Here is a 16,925-nt window from a genome sequence, read left to right as displayed (position 1 = left end):
GTAATAAATGAGTTCTATTGCTCCACATCCTTGCCAGCATTTTGTATTGTCAGTGTTTTGGATTTTGGCTTATTCTAATAGGTGTGCAGTGGTATTTCATTGTTTTAATTTGCAATTCCCTAATGATATGATGTTCAGCATCTTTTCATATGCTTATTTGCCATTTGTATATTTTCCTTAGTGAGGTGTCTATTGAGGTCTGTTGCCCATTTTTAAACTGAATTGTTTTCTTATTGTTGAATTTTAAGAGTTATTTGTATATTTTGGATCAATAGTTCTTTATCAGATACGTCTCTTGCAGCTGGGCACAGTGGTTCACATCTGTAATCCCAGCAACTCAGGAAGCTGAGGTGGGAGGATCACTTGAGCCCAGGAATTTGAAACCAGCCTGGGCAAAAAAGTGACATACTGTCTCTGAAAATAAAAACCAAAAAAATTAGCCAGGCATGGCAGCATGTGCCTGTAGTCCCACCTACTCAGGAAGCTGAGGCCAGAGGATGGCTTGAGCCCAGGAGTTCAAGATGCAGTGAGCTATGATTGCACCACCGCACTCCAGCCTGAATAACAGAGCAAGACCCTGTCTCTAAAAACAACAGAAAGATGCCTTTTGTAAATATTTCCTCCCAGTCTGTAGTTTGTTTCCTCATTCTCTTGGGAAACACTGAATTTTAATTAGTTAAATTTGTCAATCTTTTCTTTTGATTACACATTTTTAAGAAAATCTTCTATAATTAAAAGCAAAACCATATTCTCTCATATTTTTTTTTTTCTGAGATAGAGTCTCACTCTGTTGCCCTGAGTGGAGTCCTGTGGTGTCAGCCCAGCTCACAGCAACCTCAAATTCCAGGGCTCAAGCAATCCTCCTGCCTCAGCCTCCTGAGTAGCCGGGACTACAGGAGCATGCCAAGATGCCCGGCTAAATTTTCTATTTTTAGCAGAAACAAGCTCTCACTCTTGCTCAGGCTGGTCTCGAACTCCTGAGCTCAAGCAATCCTCCCGCCTCGGCCTCCCAGAGAGCTAGGATTACAGGCGTGAGCCACCACACCTGGCCTAAAAATTGTTTTAAGTATAAGCTGGCAGGAATCTGGCTGAAATGTTAAAAAAACAAAACAAAAAACCCACAATATCAGCATGCCTGGGTTTGAACAACACTACTTCCTGGAATGTTCCTCCTAATTATTTCTGTAAAGAAGATCAAGGTAAAAATGAAATAACTTGCTTTATAAAATTATTTTAAGTAAGTTAAAAATATAGATATCTTAAAAAATAACTTTAGAGTAGTTGGTCTATAGATTCCTTCTTTCTAAAAATAATTAAGTACAGGATTGGTTGTTTATTAAAAAAAGAACCATGGAGAAAAAACCTGAAGCAAATACTTTTCAGATGAAAAACATGGTAATATAGCACACCATTGTTTAACCTACCAGACTACTTTTGTGTATCCTGTAAAGTAATTTTTGCTACTTGCAGACATATAAGTATACATTTCTTTCCCCCAAATACCTTGAACATCTCTTCCCAAAACTTCCACATAGTTCTGATCTTTTAAGACTTCCTGGTCATCTTCCTCCAAATCATATTCTGGCTTCTTTATTATTTTTTTTGTGTTGACCAAAAGCTGGGCTCGCTCCTTCTTTAATTTAGCTCCTATAAGAACGTCCAAAGAATCAGAACATGATAGGTACAACTTCTTTCTACATATTACATTTAAATAGGTAAACAAACTGTACTACTTATATTGTTATTACTTAAAAGCTAGGGCAAAAGTCAGTGTTTTCTCTTTGATTATAACTAAGTTTAGAAAAAAACCATACACCTTAAAAGTGTATATTTTGGGGAATCAAAATAACCACATATTTCAAGTTATCATTTACCACTACTATTGAGCATTTCATATTAGGTTAGGCTTTATTTAAAATTTTCAATTAAAGTTTCAAATAATTAAACTAAAAATTAAAACAGTTTTTATTTAGTCTTACTAGATCAAATACTTTGTGCTATATTTTCAAAATATTATAAAATGTTAAAATATTTTTAAAAATGAAATAATCCATGAGCATTACAATAACCATCTCCTCAATTGTACAATCACTTAGTACCTCCTTCTCTATCGAGAATGTGATTAAGAACATCATCATCTCCCACAAACTGAACCTCCAGCATCTTGTCTTCCTTTATTTCCAGTTTACTTGTCATTGCCAACCTAAACAAAAGTAATAAATCACTCAAAAGTGATGAAGAATTCACACTGTCAAATTAAACATTCACATAATGAATATATGTCTTTATGTTAATAGTTTAAAAAGTCTTTTTTGAGACAGAGTCTTGCTATGTTGCCCCAGGTAGAGTAGCGTCATCATACCTCATTGCAACCTCCAACTCCTGGGCTCAAGCAGTCCTCCTGCCTCAGCCTCCCAAGTAGCTGGGACTATAGGTGTGCTGCACCATCCTGGGCTAATTTTTCTATTTTTTGTAGAGATGGGGTCTTACTCCTGCTCAGGCTGATCTTGAACTCCTGAGCTCAAGTGATCCTCCCACCTTGGCCTCCCAGAGTGCTAGGATTACAGGCATGAGCCACCACATCTGGCTAAAAAGTTTTTTTTATGTATAAAAAGCATACTGTGCATTATTGCATTAATATTACGTCTGACTGTAAATAACTCAATTCTTTATCTGAAAAATGAGGGACAAGGCGAAGAGATGTCTGAGATTTGAGAAGAGCTAAATCCATCAAAGTAAACTATTAATACAATGTTGAGAAAACAATTCCATTTGTAAAGAAAGCTCTAACTAATCCTGATAACTACCACAGTAACAGAAACAAGATGGTTAATATAAGTGTTTAGAAAAGGGGCAATGAAAGAATTAATGGTTTGGTGGATTTTATTATCTGTTCACTAGAAAGATATTCCATTGAGGAAAGTCTGTGATATTTCATTGGTGTCCCAAGCCTAGATCAAATAAACCCAAGTACCTTCCTTTGCTTTTATTGAATGCTTACCAAACAACTTTGTGAATATTAATATGGCCTTCTAGGTATCTTGACAACTAAATATTAATAATAAACATGAATCTTTCCAACATTTGCTAGTCAGTTCCTCACTGAACAAACTTCAGAATTTGGCAAGCAAAGGCTTGATTAACTCTGGCTATTCTGACAAAATTTAGTTTCAGAACTTACAATGCTAATGGTCTACAACTAATAAATGATAATTCCAATTGCTGCCAACTAATCAGTTTACTCAAAAAAATGTAAACTAAGATTTGGTGAATTTTTTTCTCTCCTCTCTAACTCCTGTTTTTACCTTTTCTTTTGACAAGAGGAACTATTGACTGTGTCTCTCGGGTAGTTATCTGCGTGTAGATACTAATTCAATATTGCCAAGTTTTCCTTTGACAACTGGCACATTTAGATAACTTGTTTCAGTTTTCATTTACCTTTTAAGGTACTACACATCCTGCAGCTGGAAAATTTGGATAAAGTCACCTGTAATTGGAAAAAGAACTTAGTCAGGGTTAGCTTGTAGGAAAATGAAAGCAATGAGGCAAAATTAGGAAGTCCACAAGTTTTTACAAACCTAATGAATAGGTATATGTAGACCTTACAAAGCTAAAGCTGTCATGATGGCAGTAAGGACAAAATAATCATTACCATTTTGGCCAGGAAGCCCTAGAGACTGAGAACATCTGGATTTCGGGGGTAGGAGGACAAAATTTGAGTACTTACAGTACACTAGACACAGTTTTGAGTACTCTAAATGTATGCTCTCTCTCTTTTTTTAAATATTTTATATTTTAAATATTTTAATGTTCTTTCTTTTTCTTTATTTTTTTTTTTACCACAGTATTAACGAGGAAATGTATTCTCATTTAACTCTCACAATAACTCTAAGAGGTTTACACTTTGTGCATAAATAAATACTTCATCCATAATTTATGACCACTGCTTATAAAACATATCCTCCTGGGCTATTTTTCTAGTCATGACACTGCTTCTTTGTCTATGGCCATATCACCCTGAATGTGCCCGATCTCATCTGATCTCAGAAGCTAAGTAGGGTCGGGCTTGGTTAGTAACTTGGATGGATGGGGGTCATGGTACTGCTTCCTATTATGGGGAATCTGGGTGTATTAGAGAAAATTTTTAATGCATTTATATGATATCTGTATAAAATAAACTAACAATTTCTTTAATATTTGTATAAACAAACAGGTTCTTTGAGGGACTGTTTGTCAGGTATTGTATTAGGCACTTTTATATATAACAGCTCATTAAATCCTCAGGTTCTTTGAGGTAGATATTTTGCATCTCTATATATTATATATATAATTTACCCAACTTAAAGATGAGTAAACTGAGGTTAAATATTAAATCATTCACCCAAATTCACATTAGAAAGTATATTAGGGTTGAAACCTAGATTTGATTGATTCCTAAGTTCCTGATTACTACACCACATACTTTTCCTGCTAGTAAATAAAAATGTATCATAAATGCTTGTTTTGACCTCTGCAAATTATTCATAAAGTCTAATCATTTCCCACATATCAGTATACTTCAAATATCCAAAGACTTCTATAGTTTCTCTAACTTTTCAGTTCATTAGGTGAATCATCACTAGTTCTATCAAGCAGTATGGCCAGATTCAGCATAATCTACATTATTTTTATTTAATTATGTACTTCTGTGTTCTACAAAGAATTTGAAGCAGTGACAATGACCAAATGCAATAAAACAAATGATAAATTTGTAAATGCTAATGGGGAGTCTAGGTCAGGGAAAATATAAAGAAAAGCAGAAAATAAAATTATGCAAAGAATTTTTGGCTTGAGCTTCCTGGCAATCAAAGTGAAAAAGGAAAAAGGTCTGTTCCATAATTCTCATTAGTAAAAGTTTGGTAGTTGTTTCAGGGAGATAAAAAAGATTTTCTAGGAAACTTTACAAACAAATATTCTAGGCCACTGAATATTGTCCTAGGCAATTTCCCCATGGTATTTTATGTAAGAATTGCCAAGACAGAGGCAGCACAATTCAGTCTTGTTTGCAGTTGAATGCACTTACATAAACATTTCCTTTTCTAGATTTTAAAGCATCTTATTAAATAGTACAAAATCACCAAACAGAAGAAATTTCTATAAAGACCTCATAAGAAACTTTCCTTTCTCTCCAACAGTTCCTGAAAAAACACTGCCTAACAATCACACAGTAAAATGCAATATTTAGTGACCATCTATGAACCTTCATGGCACTGCCTTGGTGCTTACAGGTCAACTCCTTTCATGGAATTAACTTCAAGGCAATTCAGCAGCACCAAGTGAGTAATAAAAGCCACACACTCTCCTTTGACAGTAAATAAAGGATTTGCTGCAATTAAAAAAAAAATGAAATCCTTTTAAAAAGAGGATAGTATGTATTAGCGGTTAAGTACCAATTTTAATATCAGAAAAACCTGGGTTCTAATCGCTACACCACACTTTATAACTGTGTGGCTTTGTCCAAAGTCGTGACGATTAAATGAAATCATGTGCCTGACATATGTAAGTGCTCATTTAATGTTCCCTATTATGAGTATTTTTACTTTAAACTTCAACCTAACAATGCAAATCTCTTGTCCATTTTTTTTTTTTTTTTTTTTTTTTTTTTTTTTTTTTTTTGAGACAGAGTCTCACTCTGTTGCCCAGGCTAGAGTGAGTGCCGTGGCGTCAGCCTAGCTCACAGCAACCTCAAACTCCTGAGCTCAAGCGATCCTCCTGTCTCAGCCTCCCGAGTAGCTGGGACTACAGGCATGCACCACCATGCCCGGCTAATTTTTTCTGTATATATTTTTAGCTGTCCATATAATTTCTTTCTATTTTTAGTAGAGATGGGGTCTCGCTCTTGCTCAGGCTGGTCTCGAACTCCTGAGCTCAAACGATCCGCCCACCTCGGCCTCCCAGAGTGCTAGGATTACAGGCGTGAGCCACCGCGCCCGGCCTCTCTTGTCCATTTTTATCTCATGCAACATCTAACAGAATAAGTGCTCAGTAAGTGATGGAATGATGTCTATTTAACGTGCAGTGCCATTACACAAAGGTTTAGTTAGGGCCATGCTATTTTTCTTCAGGTTGCAATTTAAAGGAAGGAATAATGGTTTTATTAGGATTCAGTTGTAAAATGAAAAGTAATGCTTCAACAGCCTTTTAATTTAAAAAGCTCTACCCAAAAAGGCTGGTCTATCAACCAAGCATAGTCCCAAGGTGACCTATTAGTTAGTCAGCAGGACACATTTGATGTTTCTAGGCTGGGAAGACATCAAAGGGTCTCCCTACAATGGTAGTTCTGAGACATGATCTCTTCCTCTTCATCTCTCACAGAGCAACTTCACTACTTTCATTACAGTTCTCTGTCCAATCAGAGGGCTCTGTAAGCCGGGAAACAGGTATGCTGGCATCAGGCGTTCCTTGCACACAAGGCCTATCATTGCTGGACAGACCGACGGTCTTCCCAAAGCGAGCCTCCAGCCCCAACAAATATTGATGGACTTCGCCCTGTGCCTCCAGCTGCTGACCAGCTGGCTGCGTTTCACCAGCCCGGGGTTCTAGAGTCCGCAACCAACCTGCAGAGGGCAAACACAGAGGTGCAGAGACCCTGCCCTGAACGCCGAGGGGAAGCCTTGACACACACGCGCGACCCGGGACGCGGGCGCCCCAGCTCTCGGTCGCGGAGCGGGGCGCACCTGGACTCACCTCACAAGCCCAGAGTTAAGCAGAAAAGGGAGGCAGACCGCCCCGACACCCCACAACGCTGTGCTAGGTTTCCGCCTACTGCGGATCCGGCCCCCTCGCACCTGCCGGACGACACCCTGCTGAATCGTCGCCGCAGGGAAGGCAGCTTCGGTCCCAACCAAAGAGGCCAACTTCTAGCAGTCCGCGCCGAGCCGGGCCAAGCAGGGCAACCCCGGAGGCCAGCTGGGGGATGGGAGGCCTGCGTACAGCACACCGAATCTCCCGCCCTGCTCAGGGGGCGGTGCCCTGGGAAGCCAATAGGAAGCGGAGTCGGCCAAGAGCGACGGCTCTGCAGGCCAGTCGGCGCCGGCCAGTCGGCCCCGCCTAACAGGAAACCCAAGGAAAACGAATCCTTCAGCTCTGGGCTCCCGGCCTTTCCTTTCCTTTTTCCGTTTCCGGGGAAGGGAGGAAGAAGTGTCGTTTGGATCTGAGGAAGTTTGCAGCGGGTAGCTAGCTGAGTAGTTGTTCTGTCTTGCGGCAGCCATAAAAGTGTTCATTGGTTTCTCTAGTTACCTTTTTCTGATGAAAAAGATAATGGGAGTGGATTCGCTTTTTTTTTTTTTTTTTTTTTAACTTTTGACGTGAAAGGTTGGGTCTCGTACATTTCAAGGGTTTGAGAGAGGGAGAAGAGGAGACAGTCCTTCCTAAGGGCCCGAGCGCAGAGTATGGAGATGGGATCAGACTGCTAATGGGATGAAGAGCGAGGGGAAATATAATAGAATGGATAGACACAGAAAATGAGGGACAGAAATGAACGTGGCTGAGATACCCACAGTATTACTAGCAGAATACTATTTTATTTGGATTCATTTACTCCTGCGAACTAGACGATAAGGATACTATATTGAGCGAGACAACCACGATCTCTGCCCTCACGGTAGATACCTAGGCACTGGAACATACTAAAAGGACAATATTGAGAAAAACACGATGTAAGAAGCGCAGTATTTATTGGAGCATGTTGCAGGAGTACCTGATTAGAAGGCCATAAGGAGTCAGGAACAATTTCTTTGGAGGAAGGTATGTTTAAATTGAAACCTGAGAGTTGAATGGATTTAGGCCAGGCAAGGGGGGAGAGGCAAAACTTTCCATGTAGAAGGTCCAAATCAATATAGCAGTTGTGTATAGTTCCAAGAGTCGGGTCTGATATTACGAAGGGCTAGTTGGCCCTTAGGGCACTGGTCAGATTTGTATTGAAATATCACTGGATTAAGGAGGTAGGAGTGGGAGAGAAGAGATGGAGTCGCACCATTTGGAAGCTGTTTAGGGAATACAATTGAGAAGGAGAAATGATAATAGCCTTTATACCTCATTATTCCATTTTGGATAGCTAGAGTTAAGAAAACAAAAGGGGGACGGCCGGGTGGCCTCACGCCTGTAATCCTAGCACTCTGGGAGGCTGAGGCGAGAGGATCATTTGAGGTCCGGAGTTCGAGACGAGCCTGAACAAGAGCGAGCTCCCGCCTTTACGAAAAATAGAAAATTTAGCCGGGCGTGGTGGCGTGTAGCTGTAGTCCCAGCTACTTGGAGGTTGTGGCAGGAGGATCGCTTGAGCCCTGGGGTTTGAAGTTGCAGTGAGCTATGATGACGCCACTGCAATCTAGCCAGGGCGAGGGAGTGAGGCTCTGTCTCAAAAAAAAGGGGAAGGCAATTTTTTGTGCATTGTAAATTAAAAAAAAAAAAAAAAAAAAAAAAAAAAAAAAAGAGGGGAGGGCGGTGAGTAGAGACAGGAAAGAGAACATAGCCTAACAGTTAACAATGACGTGCTTGAAGAGTGCTTAAAACTTTGAAGATCTGGCCGGGTATCCCTGCCTGTAGTCCCAGCTAGGAGGTTGCTTTAGCCCAGAAGTTCCAGGCTGCAGTACACTATGATCGCGCCTGCCAGTAGCCACCGAACCCCAACCTGGGCAACATAGCAAGACATTGCTTCTTAAAAAATAATAATAATTTGTGATCCCAGCTACTTGGGAAGGCTGAGGTGGGAGGACTGCTTGAGCCCAGGAGTTTCAGGCTGCAGTGAGCTGGGCAACAAAGACCCCTTCTCTTAAAAAAAAAAAAAAAAAAAAAAATTGAAGATCTAAGAATGCTGAATACATATGTTCAACTTATTTTTTTTTTTATGTTTCTGTTTAAAAATTAAGCCTAAATTAAACCTTTAAGATCATTGTGTACCAGGGATGGTGAAACAGTGAGTCCCCCATAAAGCACACACAAGGTGACTTCAAATTAGTAGTGAAAGATTTGGCAGAGTAGGCCTTAATATTAGAATAAAATAAAAATCTTATTGAATCTGTTTTTAAATTATTCAGTGATTCTGAACTAAGTTTGCACTGGTCAGCATGACCAGGGCCATAAATAATGTTTCCATTTCTGATGTGTGTTAAACACTGCCTTTAAGTGAGTTTTATTTAGAAGAAGCCAGTCCCACTCCTTTCTACTGTAACATCTTGAACAAGACTAGGACGATTATCATAGATTATCCTACTTGCATTATAACCCGGGCCAGATTAAGACCTTCAGAGGTCCTAAACACAAGAAACTTGTGCCCTGCCCTCTCCCATGTACTTAAAAATAACATTAAATCATAAAATAATTGCTTAAGTCAGTCCAACAAAGTTCTGATTTCCTCCCATGCTATCTGGCAGCTTTTTTTGTGTGGAGGGAAAAGGGTATGGGGGAAAGAACTGTCTGATATTTTTAAGTTTTATATTTTGGGAGTCTCCTCTGCTTTATTATACTCTAAGACGGCTTTTCTCAACTAAGGTCCCTTATATGAACCACATAAGGACTATTTTCTGATTTCTCCCAAGGATGGTACACAACTAGAACCACTGTATATGCATAGAAGAAGAGTTAATTTGTAACTATAGATACCTAGAATATTAGAACTGTATTCTTTCATGGATTTAGTTTGTCTATTTTTTTTTATTTTTATTTTTTTATTTTTTGGGACAGAGTCTCACTCTGTTGCCCAGGCTACAGTGAGTGCCGTGGCGTCAGCCTAGCTCACAGCAACCTCCAACTCCTGAGCTCAAGGGATCCTCCTGTCTCAGCCTCCCGAGTAGCTGGGACTACAGGCATGCACCACCATGCCTGGCTAATTTTTTCTATATATATTTTTAGCTGTCCATATAATTTCTTTCTATTTTTAGTAGAGATGGGGTCTCGCTCTTGCTCAGGCTGGTCTCGAACTCCTGAGCTCAAACGATCCACCCACCTTGGCCTACCCAGAGTGCTAGGATTACAGGCGTGAGCCACCTAGCCCGGCCTAGTTTGTCTATTATTAAACAGTAATCTAGCTCTGTTGAGATCTAGCCCCTCCCTTTCTTCACATGCCCTGTAGGGGGCTTGGCCTTATGAGGATAGGGCAGGTGTCTGGCAAGTATACTAATGGTTGAGAACAGTCAACACTGTAATGAGGCATTATGTTATGATGTTAAAGTTCACAAGTGCATAAGCCTGAGTGTCTGGGTTGAATCCTAGCTCTGCCACTTAACTAGCTCTGTGACCTTGGACATACGTACTTTCCTTTTCTTATAAAAGGAGAATAATAGTACTTATCTAATGCTATTGTATTAAGTGAATCACTGCATTTTCTTTAAAGTATTTGGGATGGTGCTGGGCACATCCTAAGCACTCAGTAAATGTTAGTTGTTATTGTTTAATTCATGTGGGAGACTCTTTAATTCATGTGGGGACTATAAAATATTGGACCTACCTGGATGAGAGTTGTATGTGTGGGGAGGAATAGTGCCTCCACTATTTTATTAATATCACAATTGTATTACAGTACCTTAAGGAGAATGATTTTTCCCATTGTACTTTTTCTGTATTTTCTAAGATTTTCAAAATGAGCAAGTATTACATATTTAACAAAAGGAAAAATTGGAACTGTCAGCTGGTGAATCTCATCCTAACTAACTAATGCAGATCTAGGGTTAAACAGAAAAAAGCTTGGTGAATTGCCTTATGCAATTCTCTTCTGGAACTCCTAGTATTTGGATTAAGGCATAATAAACAAGATATCAAAAAGACAATGTGCTTTATTGCTTGAATCTAAAATAAAATGGAGAATAAAGCTTTGATCCATAGCAAGAATAACAGTCATAAGGGAAAAGGCACAAAAGAGATTTTTCCTAGGAAATGCATGTAAAGGGAAAGTATAACAGGGCCTGGAGTTCAACCCTTGACTAAACCCATGTTCCAAGAGAAGACTACAGTATCTTTAGAAAACAATGTGGGAAAGATCAAAAAGTTTAATTGCTGGTAAGGGTGGAAGGAAATAGGCACTTTCATACATTGTTAAACGGAATGTAAATGGTATTGTAGTAATGTTGGCTCCTCTTTATAAGGACCCAAGAAAGAAAACTTTCTAGCATTTCAGTATTAGAAACAGTTGTGTTTCACCTGAGAAACTGATTTGATTTTAAGGACATTTGAAAATCATGTAATTAATCTCCTCTCTTTATATTTGGCTGCTTTAAAGTTCAGTGAATTTGTATCCTCACAATTAACTACAGAAATGTATAGCATATATTGTATGTATAGACTTCATGCCTGCCTTCATGTTATTTCTTATTTTATGGTGTTATAGGTAATTTTACATATTGCCTTAATTTAATAGGGTGTGATATAAATCAAAAGTTCAGATATACAAAGTGGTGTGCCTTGAAAAAAAAATGAAAGGACCTTTTTAAGATATAAAATTTAGTTAAGATAAAGTCAACTCAGGGAAATCCAGTTAAAAGCCAAATAAAGCTGTATTTTTATACTGTACAAAAGAAAATTTACATTCTTAATGTAGCTAGATACATCTGGGGGAAATTACACATCTCTCAAGAAACACAATATTTAACATCTTAGATATGTTTCTGCATTGCAGACTGATATTGAATTTTATACATCTTTATTTACATTAACTTAAAATATTTTTTCATCTCTGGCACATATTTACAAAGTCAACAGTGACTACTACATTTCACATTTCAACAATCAACAGCATTAATCAATTCAGTAAGACAGGATAATGGCTTACATGCACCAATAAGTATGATCTTAAATGTGTGTTTTTTTTCTTCAGTTCTGAAAAAAAATGAAGGTTTTTACTAGTCCTAAGTTGAGAGGACATCACTCAATAGAGGTCATAATTTCTATGTGCCTATCCTATTTAAATTTTCACCAGCACTATTCTCGGAATACTTGGGAAATTTATACCAAGCTATAGGTTGATGCTGGTAAAAAAACTGATCTGTACATTCCATACCCTTTTATGAGTCAAACATATGAAAGTGGGATATTTCCTCTTTACTTGTCCATTGTGACACATCAGATTACATAATGCCAGAGTAGTAAAAATCCTTCAGAAACTGTACCTCAGGAAAGCCAAATTATCATGAGAAAAATAGTGAGAAAATAATCTTTGCACCTTCCTGTTTCACTTAACCAGTTAAACTGAATGTAAAGCCAGCATGATTTTTAGAATAAGAATAAAAAAGATTCAATGTAAAGTAGATGAACTTATTATAAATATTTGAAAACACCACATGGAGCATGGAGCACATTTCAATTCAGTTTGGATGATAAAAACAAAAAAACACAAAACCACCCCAAACCAGTATCAGTGGTTGTTAGAAAGCCAATCTTCTCTTTCCAAGATAGTTAATCAATATATTCATTACTTTTCAACTACCACGTAATACGAAAAAATAATACATAGAACCTATTTGGAACATTAGTTAATATATAATATTTCATGATTTCCAAAAAAATCATTTTTTAACAGTTTAAAAACTTTAGTTCTTATTGGTCTATACATTTAAAAAACGAGTACTTTAGCTTTTCTTAACCTAATCATGTTTTTCTGCAAAGAAAAAGACAGAGTGATCATGTACATAAATCATGTAAACAAACTGTACCAATTTAACCAATATCATACTTATTAGAAATAATTGCCATTGCCCATTGAAAAAGGTGCATTTCTACAATTTCTCCCTCAATTTTACTTAAAAAACCCATAATATTACACAGTATACCAATTTTAGGAACTTCTCTCTTTTACTCAATACTGACGAGCTGAATCCTTAATTTGAGTTAAGAAGACATGAAAATGTGCCATAAGAAATAATATTTGGACTTAACCTTTAACTGGTACTTTTGGAATTATAAAATATTGACATTTTACAGACATAAGAAAATTTCAAATGGAATCTTTTAGCTTCTGTAAACCTATTTTCCAGGTCAAAGAATCTTTTAATATCCCCCAAGGTTAAAAAGCAATCCTTTAGGTGAAAGGGGCTTCATTCCTTAACAGTTCGGTACTTTAAAAATTATATTTGGTAGATAAATTTTCTTTGGTAAATTGTGTAATCAATGGAGATGTAAAGAATTTCCTCTGATACAACCCACAATGAGCTGTTTACACTCAAATACAGCAAACCAGATTAGTATCAATACTGTAGTTAGGAATGGATTATCTAATTAAGTCATTTCTCTTTGAAAATAAAAGATTCTTTATTAGACCTACCTCCAGATAAACAATTTTTAAAAACTCACTTATACTTTAAGCCATGCTTCTTTTTTTTCTTTTTGTGACTCACTCTGTTGCCCGGGCTAGAGTGCAGTGGCATCATCGTAACTCACTGCAACCTCAAACTTCCGGGCTCAAGGGTTCCTCCTGCCTCAGCCTCCCAAGTAGCTGGGACTACGGGTGTGCACCACTATGCCCAGCTAATTTTTCTATTTTTGGTAGAGACAGGGTCTCACTCTTGCTCAGACTGGTCTCCAACTCCTGAGCTCAAGTGATCCTCCCACCTCGGCCTCCCAGAGTGCTAGGATTACAGGCATGAACCACCATGCCTGGCCCCACTTACTCTATTTTTGTAAAATGGATATTAAACATAATAGCAGACATCTGAATATGCTTTAATTTGTAAACACGATTAACATTTTCTCAAAATCCAGGAGAAAAACATAGACCCTACATTTCTGTACTATGTTGCCAGTTATTTCACATCATTCCCAGCTTTCGGCTAACTTCTGTCCTGAATGTTTGCTGTTGTACATATTTCTTATGATGGGACTAATGGCTAAGATTACAAAAATACTGAAAAGACTGAAGTTACCAAAATTTTGTGGTTGTGTGGTTAGGTTTAGAAGGAATATGCCTACATGGGCAGGGAGGTTGAGTGATGATGACTCTTCTATGAATAGTATTAATATTTCCTATATATGCTCAGTGCCGGTATGATATACCCATCAGGTACACACAAAACAAGTAATACTAAAATTTGTCTTACATTATCAGTATGACCACCTGGGCATGGGAAAGTTTACCAATCTGATGACTCATTATGGTTTTATTAGCACTGTTAACAACTTTACAATGCATCCCATCTTCTTATAATCTGGCAGTATTCTTAATTTTTTAAGAGTTTAAGTTATCTATTTCTAGTTGATTTTCAAACAACTTGTTTCTAAAAAGCACTTTTAAAAAATTAAAGTATTACAAACAAGTGTCTCAACCAACTTAGTGGTGAAACAATGACAATAATCATTCAACTTGAAAGATAAAAAATCTCATGTTCAAACTGTTTAACATAGCCATACTATAGAAAAATTGCCCTAAAATTCTTAGATTTTCTGATCACTGGCATGACTTATTAAACTTTTTTAAACTGAAAAACAAATATGTAACTGAAATACTGATGTTTTTTTTAAAACAAAGCAAAACTTACTCTGTCATCCAAAATCAGAAATGGAGAGATCCTCCTTTCCAGTGTTCATATAAATAGGATACTAACCCTAAAGACAGATACTAGGTTTTTTTTTATTTACAAATGAAGATGCAGAAAATTAAATGAGACAACTGATTGTCAACAACTAAAGTACTCAAAAATGGACCCATACAAACCTCACAAAGTGAGGTAGGAAAAACACCCTGCTTAATTAAAATATTCACAAGAGTAGTGCAAACAAAACAATCTGAAAGGTTATTCTCAGTATTCCAGTGTCTAATAAATAATTATAATTAATTTAAAGCTACTAAGTGGAATTTGAGAATACAGGTTGTAAATAATGAGCTTATATAGCTGAGACTACTGCATTTAAGACATTTTATATGGTATATACACTTTAAATGACATATGTTATGGTTCCATTATGGAATCATAGGCTTCACACTGTAAACCTTTTTCAGTCACATAAGGAAATATTGCTTGTATCTGCTCTAAGCGTAAGATTCAATCTCTCTTTCTACATTAGAAATTAATAGGATCAAATTTATGTAATCTTTACTTTCCAATATCCCATTGTGCAATATAATTAATTTGCCACCTTGGTGACTGAAAGCTGGCTGATTCAAAAAATACTTTAAAATAGCTAGAAACACTGATCAGAGCCATTTATTTTATTGGGTTTATTTTGCATTAAATAAATCCCCAGAAATATAATTAACTGTAAAATGGCAGCATACAACTGTTGTGTGGCAGAAAATAGTAAGGCATAAATTAGAATAAAGAATAATGTATCTACCCATCTATCCTTACTTTTATATAGATAACATTTTTAACACTTCCCCATCTATATTTATTATTCTACCTTTTTTCTCAATTTAATACTTTTCTTAATATGCTGTACTCAGCAACTACCAGGCCAGAACTGTAAAGAATCTACAGAAATGGAGAGTGTTACGTACCACATTTATCACAGTATGCATAAAAGGAGGCAGTGGGTTTTAACATGCATTGATGGGGGACTAGGTTTAATTCTGGCTCTGCTTTAGTTATGTGATCTTGATCACATTTACAACTTTTTTGAGCCTCAGTTTCCTGAGGATGAATGTGGGGTGAGGAGCAGGTGTGGGAGACTAGCTAGATTATCTCTAGGGTATCTTCTAGCACAAACATTCTGATTTTATAATAAATAGGCACAGAAGAGTGAATTGGAAAGGTATGGATGGTGGTAGAGATCAAGATTTAAAATTATAGCCATTTTCCCCCCGGCTTTTTAAAATATTTTCATATTTAAAAATCTTAATTCTAAGTTAACTTTTCACTTTATAATTTACTTTGCTTTCTAGTAATTAATGTCATAGAAAAGAGTTCCCAAAACGTTCAGATATTTCTTTTTTTTTTTTTTTTTTGAGACAGAGTCTCGCTTTGTTGCTCGGGCTAGAGTGAGTGCCGTGGCGTCAGCCTAGCTCACAGCAACCTCAAACTCCTGGGCTCAAGCGATCCTCCTGCCTCAGCCTCCCGAGAGGCTGGGACTACAGGCATGCGCCACCATGCCTGGCTAATTTTTTGTATGTATATATTTTAGTTGTCCATATAATTTCTTTCTATTTTTAGTAGAGACGGGGGTCTCACTCTTGCTCAGGCTGGTCTCGAACTCCTGACCTTGAGCGATCCACCCGCCTCGGCCTCCCAGAGTGCTAGGATTACAGGCGTGAGCCACTGCGCCTGGCCCAGGTATTTCTTTGTATTCCTTAATCCAATCTAGCATAGATGGCATCAACCAAATTGTTTTATTATAGAAAACAAGTATTTTCTCCCTAATGTCTTTCCTATAGATGGGTAGACTTTTTTATGGTAGTAAGTATAAAACAAAAGGTTGTTAAAGGATGAAGTATGAATATTGCTGGCATATATTTTTAATAGCTATTGCATATCAGAAATAAAACTTTTTAATTAAATGCCAATAAGTAATGCAAATACCTATCAAAAATCTCTTAGAAAATTTGACTTCCAGTTTGTTAAACTAACTCATTCCATTTTAACTATATCTTGCACAAGAAATCTGTTCTAAGACCCTGAATGCAAAGTTTAGACTAAATGAAATGTTTCTTCATTAGGGCCAAATCATATCACCTAAAAGAATGGAAAACAAATGTTACAGGGTCATGAAACATTAATGAGTATGTATACATACAAAATATATATGTATACACAGATAAATGAAATCCTCTAAGATGAAAATTATTTAAAACCAACTTCTCAGGTATAATTTATGATTTCTAACCAAAGGAAAACTTTATTATATTTATTACAGCTTTTGCTATAATTTGGTATTATTTGGTATTTCTTTTGTGCTTTAACTAAAATTATGCTAGATTTAGATGCCAATAAATGCACAATTTGTTGAATTAAAAACAGTCCTTTAGCCTC

General features: G+C 37.0%; 1 protein-coding gene across 2 annotated transcripts in view; it reads right to left on the bottom strand.

Annotated features, from left to right (window-relative positions):
• Positions 1 to 6,932, bottom strand: part of ORC2 (origin recognition complex subunit 2) — a 44,342-nt gene extending 37,410 nt beyond the window's left edge. Inside the window, exons 1-4 of one of the 2 annotated variants that reach the window (XM_069468794.1) lie at positions 6,727 to 6,932; positions 3,439 to 3,487; positions 2,100 to 2,203; positions 1,504 to 1,647 (exon numbers count right to left, since the gene is read on the bottom strand). In XM_069468794.1, coding sequence (XP_069324895.1) covers positions 1,504 to 1,647; positions 2,100 to 2,196 — 241 coding nt within the window. In that variant the 5' untranslated portion in view covers positions 2,197 to 2,203; positions 3,439 to 3,487; positions 6,727 to 6,932. The remainder of the gene's footprint in view (positions 1 to 1,503; positions 1,648 to 2,099; positions 2,204 to 3,438; positions 3,488 to 6,726) is intronic. The other variant, XM_069468803.1, reaches the window with a different exon arrangement.
• Between the last annotated feature and the right edge of the window lie 9,993 nt (positions 6,933 to 16,925).

This window comes from Eulemur rufifrons, chromosome 1, assembly GCF_041146395.1.
Source record: "Eulemur rufifrons isolate Redbay chromosome 1, OSU_ERuf_1, whole genome shotgun sequence".
Lineage (NCBI taxonomy): Eukaryota > Metazoa > Chordata > Mammalia > Primates > Lemuridae > Eulemur > Eulemur rufifrons.
The sequence above is the reverse complement of the archived record's forward strand: the minus strand, read 5'-3'. Positions and strand labels throughout refer to the sequence as shown.